A 16,204-nucleotide genomic window follows, 5' to 3' on the forward strand; every position below is an offset into this window, starting at 1 on the left:
CTCCTTTTGTGCCGTGCAATTGAAATTGAAACTTATTACCTCGATGACGCGAACGGCAGTGAAGAGGAGCCACAGAGCAACAAGCAGCCAGGACCCTACCAGGACCACAGCAAGTGCAACTGCACAGGGATCGTCCTGTGGTCCTTTGGCTACTTTTAAGGCCAAAGTTCATGTTGAGCTAACGGTAACTGCCTTGGCTAGCATGCCAAATGGCAATTTGCTGCCAGGTTCTCCTGGCCAGAGGTCCAATCATTTCCAGGCCTTTGATGCGGGGTCACTCAGTTGAGTTTTAAACATGAATTGAAAAGAGTATGGCACAGAGTATGGTACTGGGATTAAAGAGTGCTTGGGCATTTGTTTGAAGCGGATGCGGACTGGATTTCATATAATCCTACCCCGATTAGATACAATTTCAGATTTTCCATACATATACACTGCAAGTGGAGTTTTGTTTGGTTTCTGCTGCTTTAAGATACTTAAGCAATCCTTTTTCGGAAAATGGAAAATCTAAACTAATCCAGTGAAATGTAGTTCAAGGATTTCGGATTAACGAAATACAAACATACAATGATACTATCCCATTTGGAATTATTGATATTATTTCTTGCCTAGCTCTTATAACACTTGCAAACAATTGATTTTTAGTTTAGCTTCGATTTTTCCGGGCTGCAAGCGTGCTTTCCTGTTTTGCTGAATTTAATTACCAGATGACATGCGAAAAATTAATTTTCACCTTGTGTATTGTGCGCCATAAAAACGACCATTATAAACTTAACAAAACGTCATGCTTACGAGGAAATCTTTTGCTTTTCCTGCCTGCTTTGGCCACGTTTTCATTTTCATTATTATTTCGCTGATGGCTTTTCCTCGCTTTTCTTTTCTTGTTGTTGTTTTGTTTTTTTTTTGTTTGCCTCTGATGCGTGAAGTATTGACTGCCATTGTTTGTTTGTTATTGCCGTTGTGGCTGTGCAACGTGCTTCACATTATTGCTGTTGTTTTTTGGTTTTTGTTACATTTATTGTGGTAATTTATACTTAAACTTTTGGCCGTTTGTTTATGGCTGTCACCTTTTGTTCTTTTGTTGGTTCTTAAGCGAAATGGTTATTGTTATGCTTATGCAAAAGTTTATGCTGTATATGTGCGCATTTAAATGTCAGTTAAAATTAACAAAACTGTCAGTGAGTAAGCAAAATAAATTGCGAAACGTTAAGCACTGATGTCAAATATGCGTTTTCCTCTGTCTGCTGAAAAGTGTCGGTAAATGTTTTGTAGCATGGTGAACTAAACCATTATAAGAGAAATCAGCATGAAAATCCCATAAAACTAAACTATTTTGTAATTATCTGCATAAACATATGCATTAGAGTACATATAGAACTCTATAGGTATCCTGTATGTATCCTTGCACAATTTCAATTAACAAAATTGAGCCCACTGAATTTGTTGGCTCATGTCGAGGGTCGTAACAATTTTTTCGTATATGAACTCGGATATACTCATAATTCTCAATGCCATCCAGCTGTCTACCCATCTACATTGAACTAATACCACTGTCAGTGTCGCAAAATAAATGACATAAAACAAGCTGAGTCAAATTAAGTAGCTTGTCATGTGTGTCTCTCTTTTTGAGAACCCGACCCCAAGGAGACATTATCCAAGTGGCCCAAACATATCTTGTCCATTTGCCATTTTCCCCGCCAAAGCTAAAGAATGCTTTACCACTCAATTAGACCTGCTGGTTGGACTGAAGAATCAAATTAACTGGTGGCTGCCCCAAAAGACTCATAATAAAAGTGAAGGTCCCCCAATCCCTTGGATGTATACAAACACCCTATATGTGAAAGTATGTTCCTGTGTGGGAAAGTCCAATGCAAACATGCAAATGTAAACAGTGAGTGAACATGAAACGGAGACGCCTGGTCTCGAGTACCAATTCGTGGTGTTTCTGAGCCAGTTGGAGTTGGAGTTGGAGTCGAGGAAATGAAAGAACAACAAGTTCATCAATAGACAACGCCAAGTAACTGCTTCCACAACAACTCGCTGGGCGGACATAAAGTGGCGAGCCATAACGATGATCTAGAGAAAGCCATAACTGGGCAACAAGACAACTGCACTGAGAGAAAACCCCTGCAGTTATAAAATGAAATGCCAGTTACATAGAATACTATGTAGAAAAGGGGTTTTAATATGGGTGTTTCTTATAACTGTTGTGGTAAAAGATAGATCTGGACAAGTAAGGATTAATCTTACGTTTATTTCTACAATTCACTTCGCTCAGTGTAATGACAGAAAAATGTTATTATCTAAGGAAACTAATTTTACACAAAACTTGTTACAAACGACAACCAGCAGATTTCAACATAAAATTCCGAGTGACTCTCTGTAGTGGATTAGCAAACATGAATGGGATTTTCGAGAGTCCAGCAAATATGAGCCCTAAAATGGCATGCCTTGAATTTTTCAGCTGTTGAGTGGCAATTTCGAGGCAACTGGAATTTGTATTCGTATTCCCATGTATTTGCTTGTGGGGTAAAAGTCAACAGAGGCAGCGGAGCTCAGCGGAAAAGAAGCTTATCAAATTGTTTGTCACTCAGAAATGTTTGCAAAGTGACAGTCGAGTTGTTTAGCAGGGCGAGAGAATGAAATTCGAGGAAAATCAAGTGGGAAAAACGTCTGTCCTGTCACTAAAACCATTTTAATGGCTGCGAAGGCATCAATTATCCTTTTTAATGCTGTTGCGCATAGCTGAAATGGTTAGATTCACATGCGATGCATGAAGACGTCGATTTTCTCATGTCGAGAAACTAACCAGCTTATTTGAAATTTACCCAAGTGCAGTGCGCTCTTCCCCTCCGTTATGCAGTTTGCCAAATTGATTTTATGCCGAAAGTCTCTTAGCATATTTGCATTTCAATGTGGTCGCAATTAAATATTAAAATCAATTAAGGCATCTCTCGTTTTCGTGCCCAGATTCCTCGCCAGTTTTTGCCAGGTATCTGCAAAGTCGTCTGTTTACCCAACAGCATTTTTATTTTTAATGTCCCACAGGCGATTCCTGTTCGTAATGAGAATACACAGCCCTCGGCAGTGGTTTAATTCTAAATACGAACAGCTTACAACCAGTAGATGATTTGCAGGGAAAGGACTCAAATCCGACTGGATCCAACGATGATTGGACTGAGGGATTCATTTTAATGAGCGATTGGATTCCACTCCATTGAGCGTGAAATTAAAGACTTCCTAGAATCGCAGAATGGGCTAGGCAATATCATATACATCTCATTAGTGATGCATTTATCGGAAGATCGTTCAAGATATGTGTTGAAATCATAGATTCATTTACAACAGTATATGACTGAACGCTAATATCGCAAAGTAATATATCCTTTTAATGCTATTGACCATCTTTAAGCGGGGGGAATCTTATTAAAATTTCATCCAATTAAAAGCATGAAAGCCTCACTTCAATCAGAGCAGTGAATCAAAGCTCCTGGTTAGCTATTCTGTACGCTACTCCTCCAGCAGCACATACATATTTCATATCTACAAGGAATGCTGGCTATTTTGGTTGCACCCCAATAGTTGGTGTTGCAAAAGTCAAACATGGCAAAGTAGAACAACAAAGGGAATGCTCCGAATAGCAATGATGTGGAGTGGGTTTGATGGAGCGATTTCCATCGCCTCCTGACAGCTGAATTTTCGAGCTTATACAAGTAGGAGTACGAGAGTATGCAAAAAAGGGAAATAGTGAGCCTCAAAATTTGTAGCCGCCAACAATTTGCGGAGGGCAAGGGAAGTAACAACATCGGAAAGTATGCGCAAAAAGGACTCGGCAGCATTTTGCCCGGCAGCTATCTCAGAATTTAAAAGCGGATAATAAAAACGGATTTACAGTTATGAGCACAAACATGCCGTAAAGCAAATAAATGCGAGAGGAAATCGGAGCAAAGGTGGTAAATTCTCGTATTTGCAGGACCTTGGCCCCACGGCGCCACGGCCCTTGCTCTTTCGTCCTGGATAAACACGAGCCGCGACCCCAATCCAATTAAAGCGAAAGCAATTTCTCGAAATTCCCAAACACGAACCCAAACCCAAACGAAGCCCAATACCAATACCAATCCCAAGCCAAAGCCCAAGTCCCAAGCAGCCTTGAAGTCTGCTTAAAAAGCAAGCGAGATACATTTGATAGCGTCCAAGTAGAGCGCTCGTTTTAATTAGACACTCGAACTCGTACTCGATGACGGGCTAGCGGGCCAGCGGGCCAAAAGCTCTCGGGAAAACCGATTAACAAAGGCCAAAAGCGGTGGAAGGCGAAAAGCGTTTTGTCTCGCATTGTCCCAGCTGAAGGGTTTGTGGACAGTTGCATTGTCAGCGCCGCACGTGCAACAAAGGGTTTTTCCGGGGTACAAAGGCACGGCCTTCGCATCGCAGAATGACACACTTAATGCACTCGACGATTGAATTGGGGGGCATTTGCCACCACTGCACTGCATTGCTGCACTAACGGAACCTGGAGTGCCCCAATCGCTGCTTATTGTGCCACTAATGGCTAAATGTGCTACCTTCTTATCTCAATACATTTGCTTTGAATTTCCGGTTTGCAAAGATACATTTCTGCACTATTTTTAGATACTATTTCTGACTTACTCGCTGATTGTTAGGTGTTGTATTAAATGATATATTTTTTTAGCCACGCTTTTATACACCTAATTATGTTAGCTTATTAACTGCAGGGTATTTGCTTGGTCGACTCAGCGCCACACACTTATTACTTGAGCTGCCGCCTTATCGAAAATGGGGCGCTTCGACCTTATCAGCGCTCGCATCTACGTCACTGCACATTAAAATTGCAAAAAATGCGACACAGTCGAGTGGCACTTGGGCGTGGAGGTCCTTCAGGCGGCACCCACCGATACCATTGTCGATACCAACCCAAAAACCAATGGAAGGACCCACACAGCACGTAAGACTTTCAATCAGAGTGCAGTGGAATGGAAATTCTGCGCTGCAGCGCAGAAGAGGAAGGAAATACATGCTCGACTGGATGTCTGACGGACGTGGATCGAACAGGAGGAGCTCTTGACGGACTGCTCCTGGGGGCACCAGCTAACTGTATTAAATACCAGCCAAAGCAGTGTCCCGAGGACAGCTTCTGTGGAGTCATCGGATCTCAGTTTGTCCGGGGAAAGCAGGATGGGATATGGCTTCTTGGTTGGCCATAACAAGCTTGCTGCCAGTTGGTTACTGTGGCGACTTGGCTGCTTTTCCACTGACTTTGCATACTTTGAACTTTAGCCCATCGCGTATATATAGCTATATAGTATAGTTGTTTGTCGCCAGTCAACGTTGCCGAGGCAAGAAGTCAAAAGTATCGACAGGATGTCTTGGCAAAAACATGGAAGTGCATGTGGCAATGAAGGGCGGTGGTATTATCTGGCCAAGGAAAAGATTTATTAACTACTCAAGAAGCGGGCTTAAAGCCGTTTAAAATAGCCTTGGAATTATTGATGGGACCGACTTAGCGTATGTTGACATAAGCGATTAGATAAAGGTTCAGCTGCCTGTCAAGTTAAACATTTTAAAACCCGTCCAAAATCACCGATGCCCAAACAGATACAACTCAAGCATTGAGATAGCCTCAATGCTTTCAATTTCCTGGCCGAAGTGAATTAATGGAGCACGGTGTGAGGCTCGAAACAGGAAAATTCACGGCATACAAATTCCATTTAATGACCGAAAATCCCTAACTGAAATAAATTTGATTTTATTGACTGCGAATCAGGACTCGGCGGCAGGGAACACGATTTGAATTCGCCAGACAATGGGACGGCGGCTCTGATTTAGGAAATTACATTTTCGGGCCTCATGGTTGGGGGGTACGAAACAAATGAATTATGATGTGGCCAAACAAAAAAGAGAAGTTATTTCCTTTATGGCCAACAGGGCAAACCCCTTTCCAATCGGAAGCGAAACACGTGCGTGTGCCTTGTCAACGGGGCGTATAAATCTTTTCAGCTACTCAATCCCGATGACTGCCATCCATTACAAAGTGGCCGTGCCGCAATCGGACCCACTGCCATTAAATATTTAGGCAATTTGTAGATCTATAACGATTTGGCCCTAATGTGGGCTATATTTATGAGCATGCCCTGAATAATTCACCTTCAACCTCTCCTTCTACGGATCGGTTCTGGTTCTGAACATCCACTGACCATTCCTTCGACCATTGTGTTCGGCTTGGCGTTTGCGTTTGGGTAATTTATTAGCCACGTCTTTCAATATTTAATTGAATACGGTGTCGCAGCGTTAGACAAATGGCCAACTCTGCCGCTTTGCAGCTGGCAGTGCGTGCCGTGAAAAGTGCTCTACTAAATTGCTGGCCAGCTGGAGACCTTCGTGGGTTTATTAATAGTGGCACATTTTGGACTGGCAGCCAGAGTGACGGATCTTCGGGCCATTGCACGTTACGGATTAAAATAGATATGTGCTGTAGAGCTGTCGACAAATGGAAATAAATGCTAGCCTACAAAAGCTTTCGTATATATAGCACACAAAAAACCACTAAAATATTCCAACCAGAAGGTAGAATGGTATCAACATGGTTATCAAAACATGACAGCAAAGTTTTCAGATAACCTTTCATTTGAACCAAATCCTACTATTCTTAGAAGGCCCTTCCTTACACACTTTTGATTTGATAACTGAAAACTTTGACTATTAGCCATATGGCATATCTGTGGCCTAACTCTTATTAAACACTTCATCAGCTAACCAGGCAAACTACCCAAAAACTTGTGCTTGCGCTTAAGCTAAAGTGAAAGCCAAATTTATGCGATGTTAGGGCCTGGGGCTCTCAGTTGGGAATGCCCAACTAACCATCAAAGATGCAAAGTCAACACGAGCAGCCCGACTTCTTGTAGCGGAATGGCCCGAAAACTTTGGCGGAACACACGGCGTATGAGCAACGCAGCTCAGCAGCCAGTGCGACAATTTAACGCGCTGATTGACGAACAAACACTGGAGGGCTAAGAGGGCGAGTTGGCCAGGACCTCGACTGTTTGTCAATGGCATTAATTATGTGGCAGCGTGAAAGGCAGAATAATGTGCCAATGGACAAGGTGGCACAAGTGTTGGCACTAGTTTTGCATTATAATTTGACGTGTCAGAGGTGTAAATGGTGTGTGTGTGTGTGTTTGCTGGGCATTGATTTGAAAATAGGAGTGTGTGGCCACAGAGTAAACCAGAGGTAAAACGACAAAGGTGCGCCACAAAATGTCCTGTGCCGTTGTCTGAATACATATGAAATTGAATTATGGCAAACTGAATGCACAGCGCCAAAAGTCATAGTCAGTGTCAACAGACGAGCAAACACGTATCCAATTTGTTAGGAGTAAATGGGTGGAGTCGTATACTTATGGCACTATCTGTATCTGTATATGTAGCTGTAGCTGTATCTGTATATGTATCCGTATGCAAAAGGGGGCGGTGATACGTCACTTGACATCCGTATAAACAGAAGGGCGGTCGGAATAGCATACAGCATACAGCATACAATATGAAATGCTGCCAGGACACTCATGTCGCCCATTTTCCTCTCTCTGTTTTGTTGTTATGCGACTGAATGATTTCTTTTGTGAAATTGATAACTCTGTATACAGTGCAAATACTAGCATGTAAGATTGTGTGTGTTTTTGTATGTGTGTGTGTGTGTCCATGAGGGGATGTCCTGTGTGCGAGATGGTTTAAAATGCTTCTGATCCAGCCTGGCTTTGTGTTCTGCCTCAAGGCCTGCGGATTATTACAAATTAAAGTTGTGTAGGGCTCCAGGGCCAACTCTGAAACTCTGACAAGGGATTTCGTGGGAACAAATATTTTTTTGGTATTGTCATTGCGAAAATATTGAGCAGTCATGGGGTGAGATACGAAATTCTTTAAGTACGCACTTCAGCCAATTCAGACATTGAAGATAAGTTATGGCGCTTCCACTGAAGCTTGCGAAAAGTCATTAATTTTCGTAATAAAAAAGTATTCCTGTCAATTAACTCGAAAGAAGTCGAGACTCGACAGATGGGTAAGAAGATAAGGTATATTTTTTGAAACATAAAATGATTATCTGGCTAAAAAGTATATAACTTTTACCCAATTATGCAAGTGCTCAGCAAAAATGTCAACCTCATGCGAATAACTTTTAATAACCATATATTACAATTCCACCGAGCGAACACATTTTTTACACGTTATTTCCGTTTCCTGCGCTGTCATCCATCACATTTGCTTAATTTCATTTCGGTTGCACAAACGCTGCCGTGTCTGCAATTTGCATAACTCCTCTCGTTTTGTTTATTCGTTTCATATTATGCGCTTAGCGGGTCTTGCCAATGATTGATTGGCCAAGAAGGCGGCACGACATTAGCCCCATATCCTTGACAGGGACCCCAAGCTCACGTAAAGCAAGTCATAAAAATATTTCACCGACCGAACAATAAAAAGTGAAAAGTGCCGAGCCGAAATAACAAAACGTTGTAGGTCATGTGTCATCTGCAGAGTCCTCAGTTCCGCTTTGTTTTCTTTTGCCTTGCACGGCGGCTCATATTGCATGTGGCATGTTTGTTTGCACTCCGTCGGGATATAAGGCCCATATACCACACACCATACACCATACACCACACACCATACACCATACACCACACACCACACACAATACACCATATACCCAACACCAAACACTATACACCATATACCATATATTCATTCAGCTGCGGGTGTGACGAACTTTAACACACCGAACAGTCGAACAGTTTTGTGTCCTGGCTGCCACGGGGCTTAGGTGGAATATTTAATTTTTGCTTTGTCGCACACTGTAGCAGATTCTCGGTGGGGTGTGAGAGCAAAGTAAAGTGAGGCATTAATGAAATTCCCTCAAAGTTTGGCCAGCTGATGCACTGGAGCAGATGATCCCGAAAATGTTGGTGGGGCACAAGAATTTGGGATAACTTTGTCTTAGTTGCCGCTAACAGGAAATGCCATTTGGAATTTTAATTTTGTCGCAAAGGAAAATTAAAAAAATTCTTTTAATATCTGTCACTTCTTTTTAAAAAGTTGACTTCTCAATCTATTATGATAAATAAAATAAATATATTTAGAATGTTGTTCTTCATTACCATCCAGTAACCTATTAAAATCTATATTTATATTGAAAAAATCTACCATTTTTAAGTTTAAGTTTGAAATAATTGGAAAACTTAATACAAATCAAAGCAAGCAATTTGCTTATTTTTAATATAATATGTTGTTTCAAAAGTAAACTTATTTATAGGTGCCAGCAGTCTGTATTTTAAAGGTATCTATAATTCTTTGACACTAATTATGTTTTACACTTTGGATCAACAATTTTCCGACCACCCTTCAAAAGATATTTTTTAGGATCTCTGGACTTCCTGAGCCCGCCGCTTTTTTAATCCTCACCGCTCTACTCCACTTATCCTGATCCCTTCTGCCGCCTTTTTTAATGGCACTTAATTAAATTGGGCGCTTGGCTAAAAGAGCGCGGCTCAGCTGGAAAAAAAGTGAACGGACTGAAAAGCCCAAAAAGAATAACCACCCTAGAGCATCAACACTCAATCATTAAGACCACACAAAAAAGAAATGACAAATTGAATTGGGTCACAGAATGTGCACAACAGGAAATCTGAATAAATATTTCACTCAGGCATGTCCTGAGAAGACCTATAATTACCATGGTATGTACATAATACATAATAATAAAATCAAATATGCCAAGTTTGGGCGTCAATTCTAAGCTGATTAGATGCAAATGGCTGTGATAAAGATAAAAATACCAAATCAATATCCAACTAAGTCGTTACTCGGCCTCAGCCTCATCCTCAGCCTCTGCCTCACTCTTAGCCACAACTTATCCGACCTCCGATGATGACACTTCAAAACAAACTACACACAGCCGAAGAGGGAAAAATCGCAAAGCCCGAGCAGATTTTATGTTATTTTTATGTTAAAAATAGGGGACCAGCGACGGAGCCTAAGGACTCAGCACGCAAAGAGTCCTCGGAGGGGCAGAGGACACAAAAGTTTTATTTATTCATGGGCACGGAGGACTGGTGTGCGTCACCAGGAATCAGCAGCTGAGATGTGTTACCCAACTGGATGTCGAGGAATATTTATTTTACTATCGGAATGCTTCAGATTTTTACGCCCACGTTCACGTGAACACCTGCAAGTCGTAAACGTAAAAACCCACAAAATGCTGCATTTCAAACACTTTATTTGATTTCGAATTCAAAAATGTATGCGAAAGTTGCTTTCAAGTTACCTTGGCTTCGCTGCAGAAGGATTCAGCACAAAACACGGACAAACCGATAGTTTGCTTTATTCTATTAATATTTAAATTCGCGCGCACTTTCCCTTTTGCTGGGTTCAAAGGACTTCTTCTCTCTTTGGGGCAACCTATCGAACCGAACGCTCCGCTTGATTTGTGAAACTGGCCTCGTTTGGCCAGTGGGTTTGGTTAAAAACGTGATTCTTATGGCCCTGTTAACCATTCGGCTGGCCGACTTCGGCTGCCGATGTTGCCTTTGGGCCTCTGTTAACTGGTCTTGACTGAAACGGTCCGGGAAACGAGCCGAAAGTAGGTCTGAGTGGGAAATTAATCGGGGAGTATTGAGTGAAGTTCGCAAAGCTTTGCCAGCTTTCAGGAGCTTTCCCAGCAATTTCCCCCTATTTTCCCAAGGCCAGAAAAATATTTAATTTTAAAATTTTAAATACCTGTTTGTGTTGTGAATGTATTGCTGTTTTTGGTAAATTATTAAATGCCAATAGTTACCTGAAAATACAACAAATGAAATGGAAATCAGTCGAGGTGAACAGAATAAGGAAACACACTCAAAGAAATCACAAGTAACGATTAACTCACTAATAAAGGGACTTTATAGATAGACACATAAACTTGTTCAAGCTTTGTTAGTTATGGAAAGTTATGGAAAGGAAGTCAAGCTTTGGAAAAGCTTTTCGGTTAGAAAAAGTGTTGCCAGCTTAAAGTATTTATTAGAAATTTTAAAAAAGGATATGTTAGAAAGTCTTTAGAGAGAAAACATGCCAATTTTTACGGACTAAATACAATGTTAGTAGAGTTCGATATTCTAAGAAAAAGGTTTAAGTGCGTGCATTTAAGAAAAGTCGGTCCATTTCATGGCTACTTTGATGAAGAGTTTAACGTTTTTATTAGTATTAACTAGGAACACCAACAACTGCATAAACATGATTAACAACAACAACAGCGACACACTTAGAATAATATCTAGCTAAAAGAATTATCGGCTAGAGTTTCCGTTTGCTGTCACTGAATTGACAACAAAGGCAGATAGATATCTTTGGATAATCACACACCAGTCGAGGGATTTGCTGTTGGCTAAAACGAATTGACATCGAATTTAAAATCGAGATCCAAATTTTTCAAGGGATTTCGATGGAATTTTTTGCTGCCATGATGATGATGGTGATGTGGTATCAGTATCTCCACCTCCGGTTCTTCATCGGTTTTTGGTTTTAACAAGTTTTTTCGAATCATTTATCAAGATTTGTGAGTGTTTAAGAATAAATACAGAAGAAAAACCATTAAAATTGCCATCAATAATAGGGAAAAATATTTTTGTTTATGTCTATTAATGAAAAGTTATGCAATCAGAAAGAGAGACAGCGAATAAGCTAATGAAGTGGGTGAATTAAATGTGTATTGAAGCAAAGTGAAAGTCGAGAACAGTTGCACATTCACATTCACATTGACATGGCACACGCAATCACAAATGTATCAAATGAAAACGTTGCGTATACGTGATATTTGTTTATACAAGTCAATTTCAACGGAACACGCACTCCTCGCCAGCTTGACGTCCATTCGCATTAGAATTGCCCTTTGTCACAATTTTCCACAGCTGCCTTTTGCCCAAACTCCATCTCCAGCCCACCTATCAACTATCAACGCCCGGCAATAACATACATTTTCAGCTAATTTCCTGCACACTCAACTTTTTAATCATACAAATAGCCATAAACTGCAAGTCGTTGGTTATATCGAAAAGTTTCGCTTTATTGCGACTTTGTCTGGCACAAAAGCAGAAAGAAAACTACCGAAATGAAATAAGAGCTCTTGAAGTCAAGACACTTTGTGTCTATGAATGCCTTTGTGGGGGCGTATCTATGGGAAATAGCGTTTCGCAGTGAAGTTATGGGAGCAAAGAATTGTCGAGTGGAGTTGCAAAAGTTTAATTTGGGATAAGTGCGTTCCTGAGTAAAGTTTCAGTAAAAGTTTGAATACCTGCGAGGTGCGTATGCGCACTTTTACTGACATTTTTCAATGCTTGCACATATGTATCGTAATTATATCACAATCAACTGTCATGTAGAATTGAACCTAGTTAATATAGCAATTCTCTTTTCAGTTGTTACCAAATTGGATTAGGCCTGAATTGGGGTGTCGCTCTTTCGGTCAAACTTTTCCATTTAGTTGCCATTCAAGCACCGAAAAAGTTTGTCGGCAAACCAAAAGCGATTACCCCGATGTGGCAGCCAATAAATTTCGAAACAATATCGATTATGTGTTTATAAATTATATACTCGTGCACATAGGCGCAAGTTTTGCTTGCGGCCAGACTTGGGAAATTCATTACGGAATTAGCTCGGCTCCAGCAGTTTTCATTTCCCATTTCCCATTTCCCTGTGCAAGCCGGCGGCCAAAAGCATTATGAGCCCGGCTGGCAATGACAAGGCACCAACACAAGTACACCCAATCATGCAAACACACACACACACAGGCTCGGCACACACACACACACACTTGTGCACTGACAGCACTAAGTAAAGTCTACTCTAAGTTAGACATCGCACAGACGGCTGCCTGCGCCCCAACTTGTTACCCCAAACTTTTAATCAGCCCCAAAAAAAGAAAACTTTAGCCCCCTTTTGGGGGCCACAATTATTGTCGAATTGGCTGAGCAACAAAAACATAATCAACTTAATTGCATAGAGTACGCTATGCAAAGTCAAAGGATTCTAGAAGGCAAAGGATTCGGCTCAAGAAATATGGATGTGGGCAATACTCATTGAATATTACCTTAAAAGAAAGATAGTTAAAGAACCTTAAATGAAAGAAAATTGAAAGGTTTAAAAGGTATTTTTAAGGATTGCTTAAAATTTTTTATACTTTCAAGAACAAATTAAATATGATTAATCAGCATAAACGCTTATATTTCACTGTTCATAATATAACAAATAATATTAAAAATATTAATCTGATTTTAAATAAATATGCTCTTAGCTTTTAAGGCAAACTGCAATCGGGGATTGTGTGACTCTTATCAGCTCATCAAGCTCATCCCAAGGGCTTACAACCCTTGTTGCCAATCGAATTTTTCATCAATTTGTGAATATTCAAGCGTGCAAAAGTATGCCCAACCTATGCAGCCCATGCCACTGGAGCCTACGAGGAACCTAAGCTGATGGGGTATATCGGCGCCACGTTTATTGTCGCTGGCGTCGAGAACATGTAGCATGGGGTTGTATGCTCGATTGCTACTTTATGCTTTGCTGCTTTGGTGCCCCCAATCGTAGGAGTATCTTGCCATTGCCGTTGCTGGTTGCTGGTAATACAATCAATTTCCGCTTTGTTTGTCAGGGAAACTTGGCGGGGAAGGAACGTGAAAGTGGCCCAGTGCTTTGACTTATTTTCCGCGCGCCTGTTATTATCGCTGTTGTTGTTGTTGTTGTTGTTTGGTAAGCGGAAGCAACAGCTCAGCTGCCAATATCGTTCAAATATGACGTATACGTAACGTTGCCCGCCCACCCAACATTGAAACCAGCCAGCCAGCTTGTTAACTACCAAGTAGAGAATTTTTAATTAAATTTGCCATTATACAGCCGGATATATATGTATGTACGTAATATCCATTATCGTGTTTGAGGATAACAATGGATGGCACTTCATTAGTCGCCTGTTTGGCTGCTCGGGGCCATTTTGGTTGGGAATGTCTGGCATTGGCTTTGTGCAATTAGCCTTTACTCGTATGTAGTGGGCTCTTGATTGGGAAACACACACACACACACACACACACAACTAATCGAGAAGTGGAGCAGTCACAGAAATATTTTCCAATTTGTTGGACTCCACAATTGGGCTGTGCGTGCTCTAATTTTTGATATTTTTAGGGGTTGTCTGGAAAAGTTGTATAAATAAGAAATACCAGCCTATTTTCGAAAGCCTTGCCCTTATTAGGAAATGGAAAATCACTCGAATAAATAAGACATGACAATATCTGTTACCGAAATTGATGAGTCATCTAGGCACTGAAGCAAATTGAGAGCATCATAAATTGGGCTTTAAACATTTTATTCCGGGCCATATAGCACAGTACCATTGGCAAAACGATATCAAATAATCGTTTTCAATTATTCACAGCTAACAGGCTGACTCTTCTTCGGCATTTGTATTATTCACAAGCACTGATATCCATGAAATGTGTATCAGCACAAATACAAATTATATGCGCATACATTTGCGTCAAGTGACAAAAGCCAGCACAAAAGAAGGCAGATGTGTCAGGCTTCACCGATAAGCATCATAAATAATGTGGACATATCAATTGCTGCATGAGAAATTCATAAGCTAGTCCACAAAGTCGGAGCAAGCAAATTCTTGGAATGTCTAGTTTTTCTTAAACTGAAAATAGCTGGAGGTTCTGAACAGTAAATTCAAATAAGAAAAATAGCGGGTAAATATACAAAGTATATGCATTATTGTGCTCACAATATACTACAAAATAATTGAAACTTGTGATATTTAGTAAGTATATAGCTTAGAAAATGTGTGGAAAGTTCTTAGCTTATATTGATAAGTTGATTTTATGCAGCAAATCTGTATAGAGACTGCCTATAAGAGCTCATAAACAATAATACCCAATGGAATTTAGAAATAAGCGAAATCCTTTCGCGGAACGTAATGTGCCCAAGGATGTGGCGGAATGTGGAATTCCAGTGGGAGCATCAACAGTCAGTGCGGAAATGCTTCAATAAAAACAGAACAATGACAATAATAACGACCCAACCTGAACCTAAAAGCTGGATGGGAATGGCAATGGCAATGGAAATGGAAATGGCTGATGGTGGATGGTGAACACCGGATATGCCAGTCAGTGAGCGGGCGGAAAGCCTCGGCAAATGTCAATTTATCATTTCCGCTGGTGAGGCGACGCAAATTGCAGAGCTTAGGAAATGCTTTGCGCGCCTGTTTAAAAAGCATTTTAACAGGGCAAACACGCAGACATTAGACCCACCACACACACACACATACACACAGAGAAACACACATAACCATCCATAGAAATGGGCCCTAATGGTCCTATCCCCCTTTTGACCCTGCCCCATTGTGGTATGCATAATTTTCGCTGGCTTGGCGCCGACTGTCTACGGTTTGTGGCCATCCTGGAGTCGGACACAGATATTAAATATCATTCGGGCACGCATTTCTGGCATTTGTCCGGCTCTTTAATGCCACCCCAGTGCCCAGTTTTATGCATTTCTTTCGTGTAAATATGCCGCTCCCTTTCCATTCTTCCTCATAGCTTCCTCATATTATTCATATTTGTGTGCAAGGCCATTGCCAAAAGTGTATTTTTAGGTCGGGACAGGACACCCGTGTCCTGTGCAATCCGCTCTCCCAAGCCCGACGCCAAATTGAAATTAATGCGTTGGGCCAACGCGTCGGATACGTGTTATTTGTACGGCTGAATTGTTAAGCGCCCAGGAAAACCAAATGGACTGTGAACGTTCTGCTAAATTTGAATTTTAATGCTTTTGGCTGATGAAATTTAACGACTTTCGGTATCTTGGCGTGAAAATATTTTATAGTTATTGATTTTTGGGCTGTCAACGTCAATTGGCGGCGGAAAAGGTGCCTTTTTTATGCCTTTAAAATGATTGAACAATAAAAATAAGTGGCTAAAATAAATATTTATGGCATCGCTGTGTACGTTCTATATTTATTTAATGGCAATGACAGAAATTGACAGAAGTATGGTAAATACTTTTAAAGCTTACACAACACAGTTTATTTGAATCAATACAATTATTTATTTAAGTTCTTAGGAAATTCATAATTTTTATTCATTTGTTTTTATTCAAATTTCCGCTGTTTGCATTA

The 16,204-nt window shown here is 40.7% G+C and overlaps 1 protein-coding gene across 4 annotated transcripts in view; it reads right to left on the reverse strand.

Moving 5' to 3' along the window:
- Positions 1 to 16,204, reverse strand: part of LOC120445613 (cilia- and flagella-associated protein 91) — a 35,100-nt gene that overhangs the window by 14,829 nt on the left and 4,067 nt on the right. Inside the window, exons 2-3 of one of the 4 annotated variants that reach the window (XM_039626126.1) lie at positions 11,401 to 11,541; positions 10,780 to 10,837 (exon numbers count right to left, since the gene is read on the reverse strand). The exons of 1 other annotated variant lie outside the window; for it this stretch is intronic. In XM_039626126.1, the coding sequence (XP_039482060.1) occupies positions 11,423 to 11,541 (119 nt within the window). In that variant the 3' untranslated portion in view covers positions 10,780 to 10,837; positions 11,401 to 11,422. Of the gene's footprint in view, positions 1 to 10,327; positions 10,496 to 10,779; positions 10,838 to 11,400; positions 11,542 to 16,204 lie in introns of those variants that run through there. 2 more of the 4 variants (XM_039626127.2, XM_039626124.1) reach the window with 2 other exon arrangements.

Source organism: Drosophila santomea, chromosome 2R (assembly GCF_016746245.2).
Source record: "Drosophila santomea strain STO CAGO 1482 chromosome 2R, Prin_Dsan_1.1, whole genome shotgun sequence".
In the NCBI taxonomy this organism is placed as follows: Eukaryota; Metazoa; Arthropoda; class Insecta; order Diptera; family Drosophilidae; genus Drosophila; species Drosophila santomea.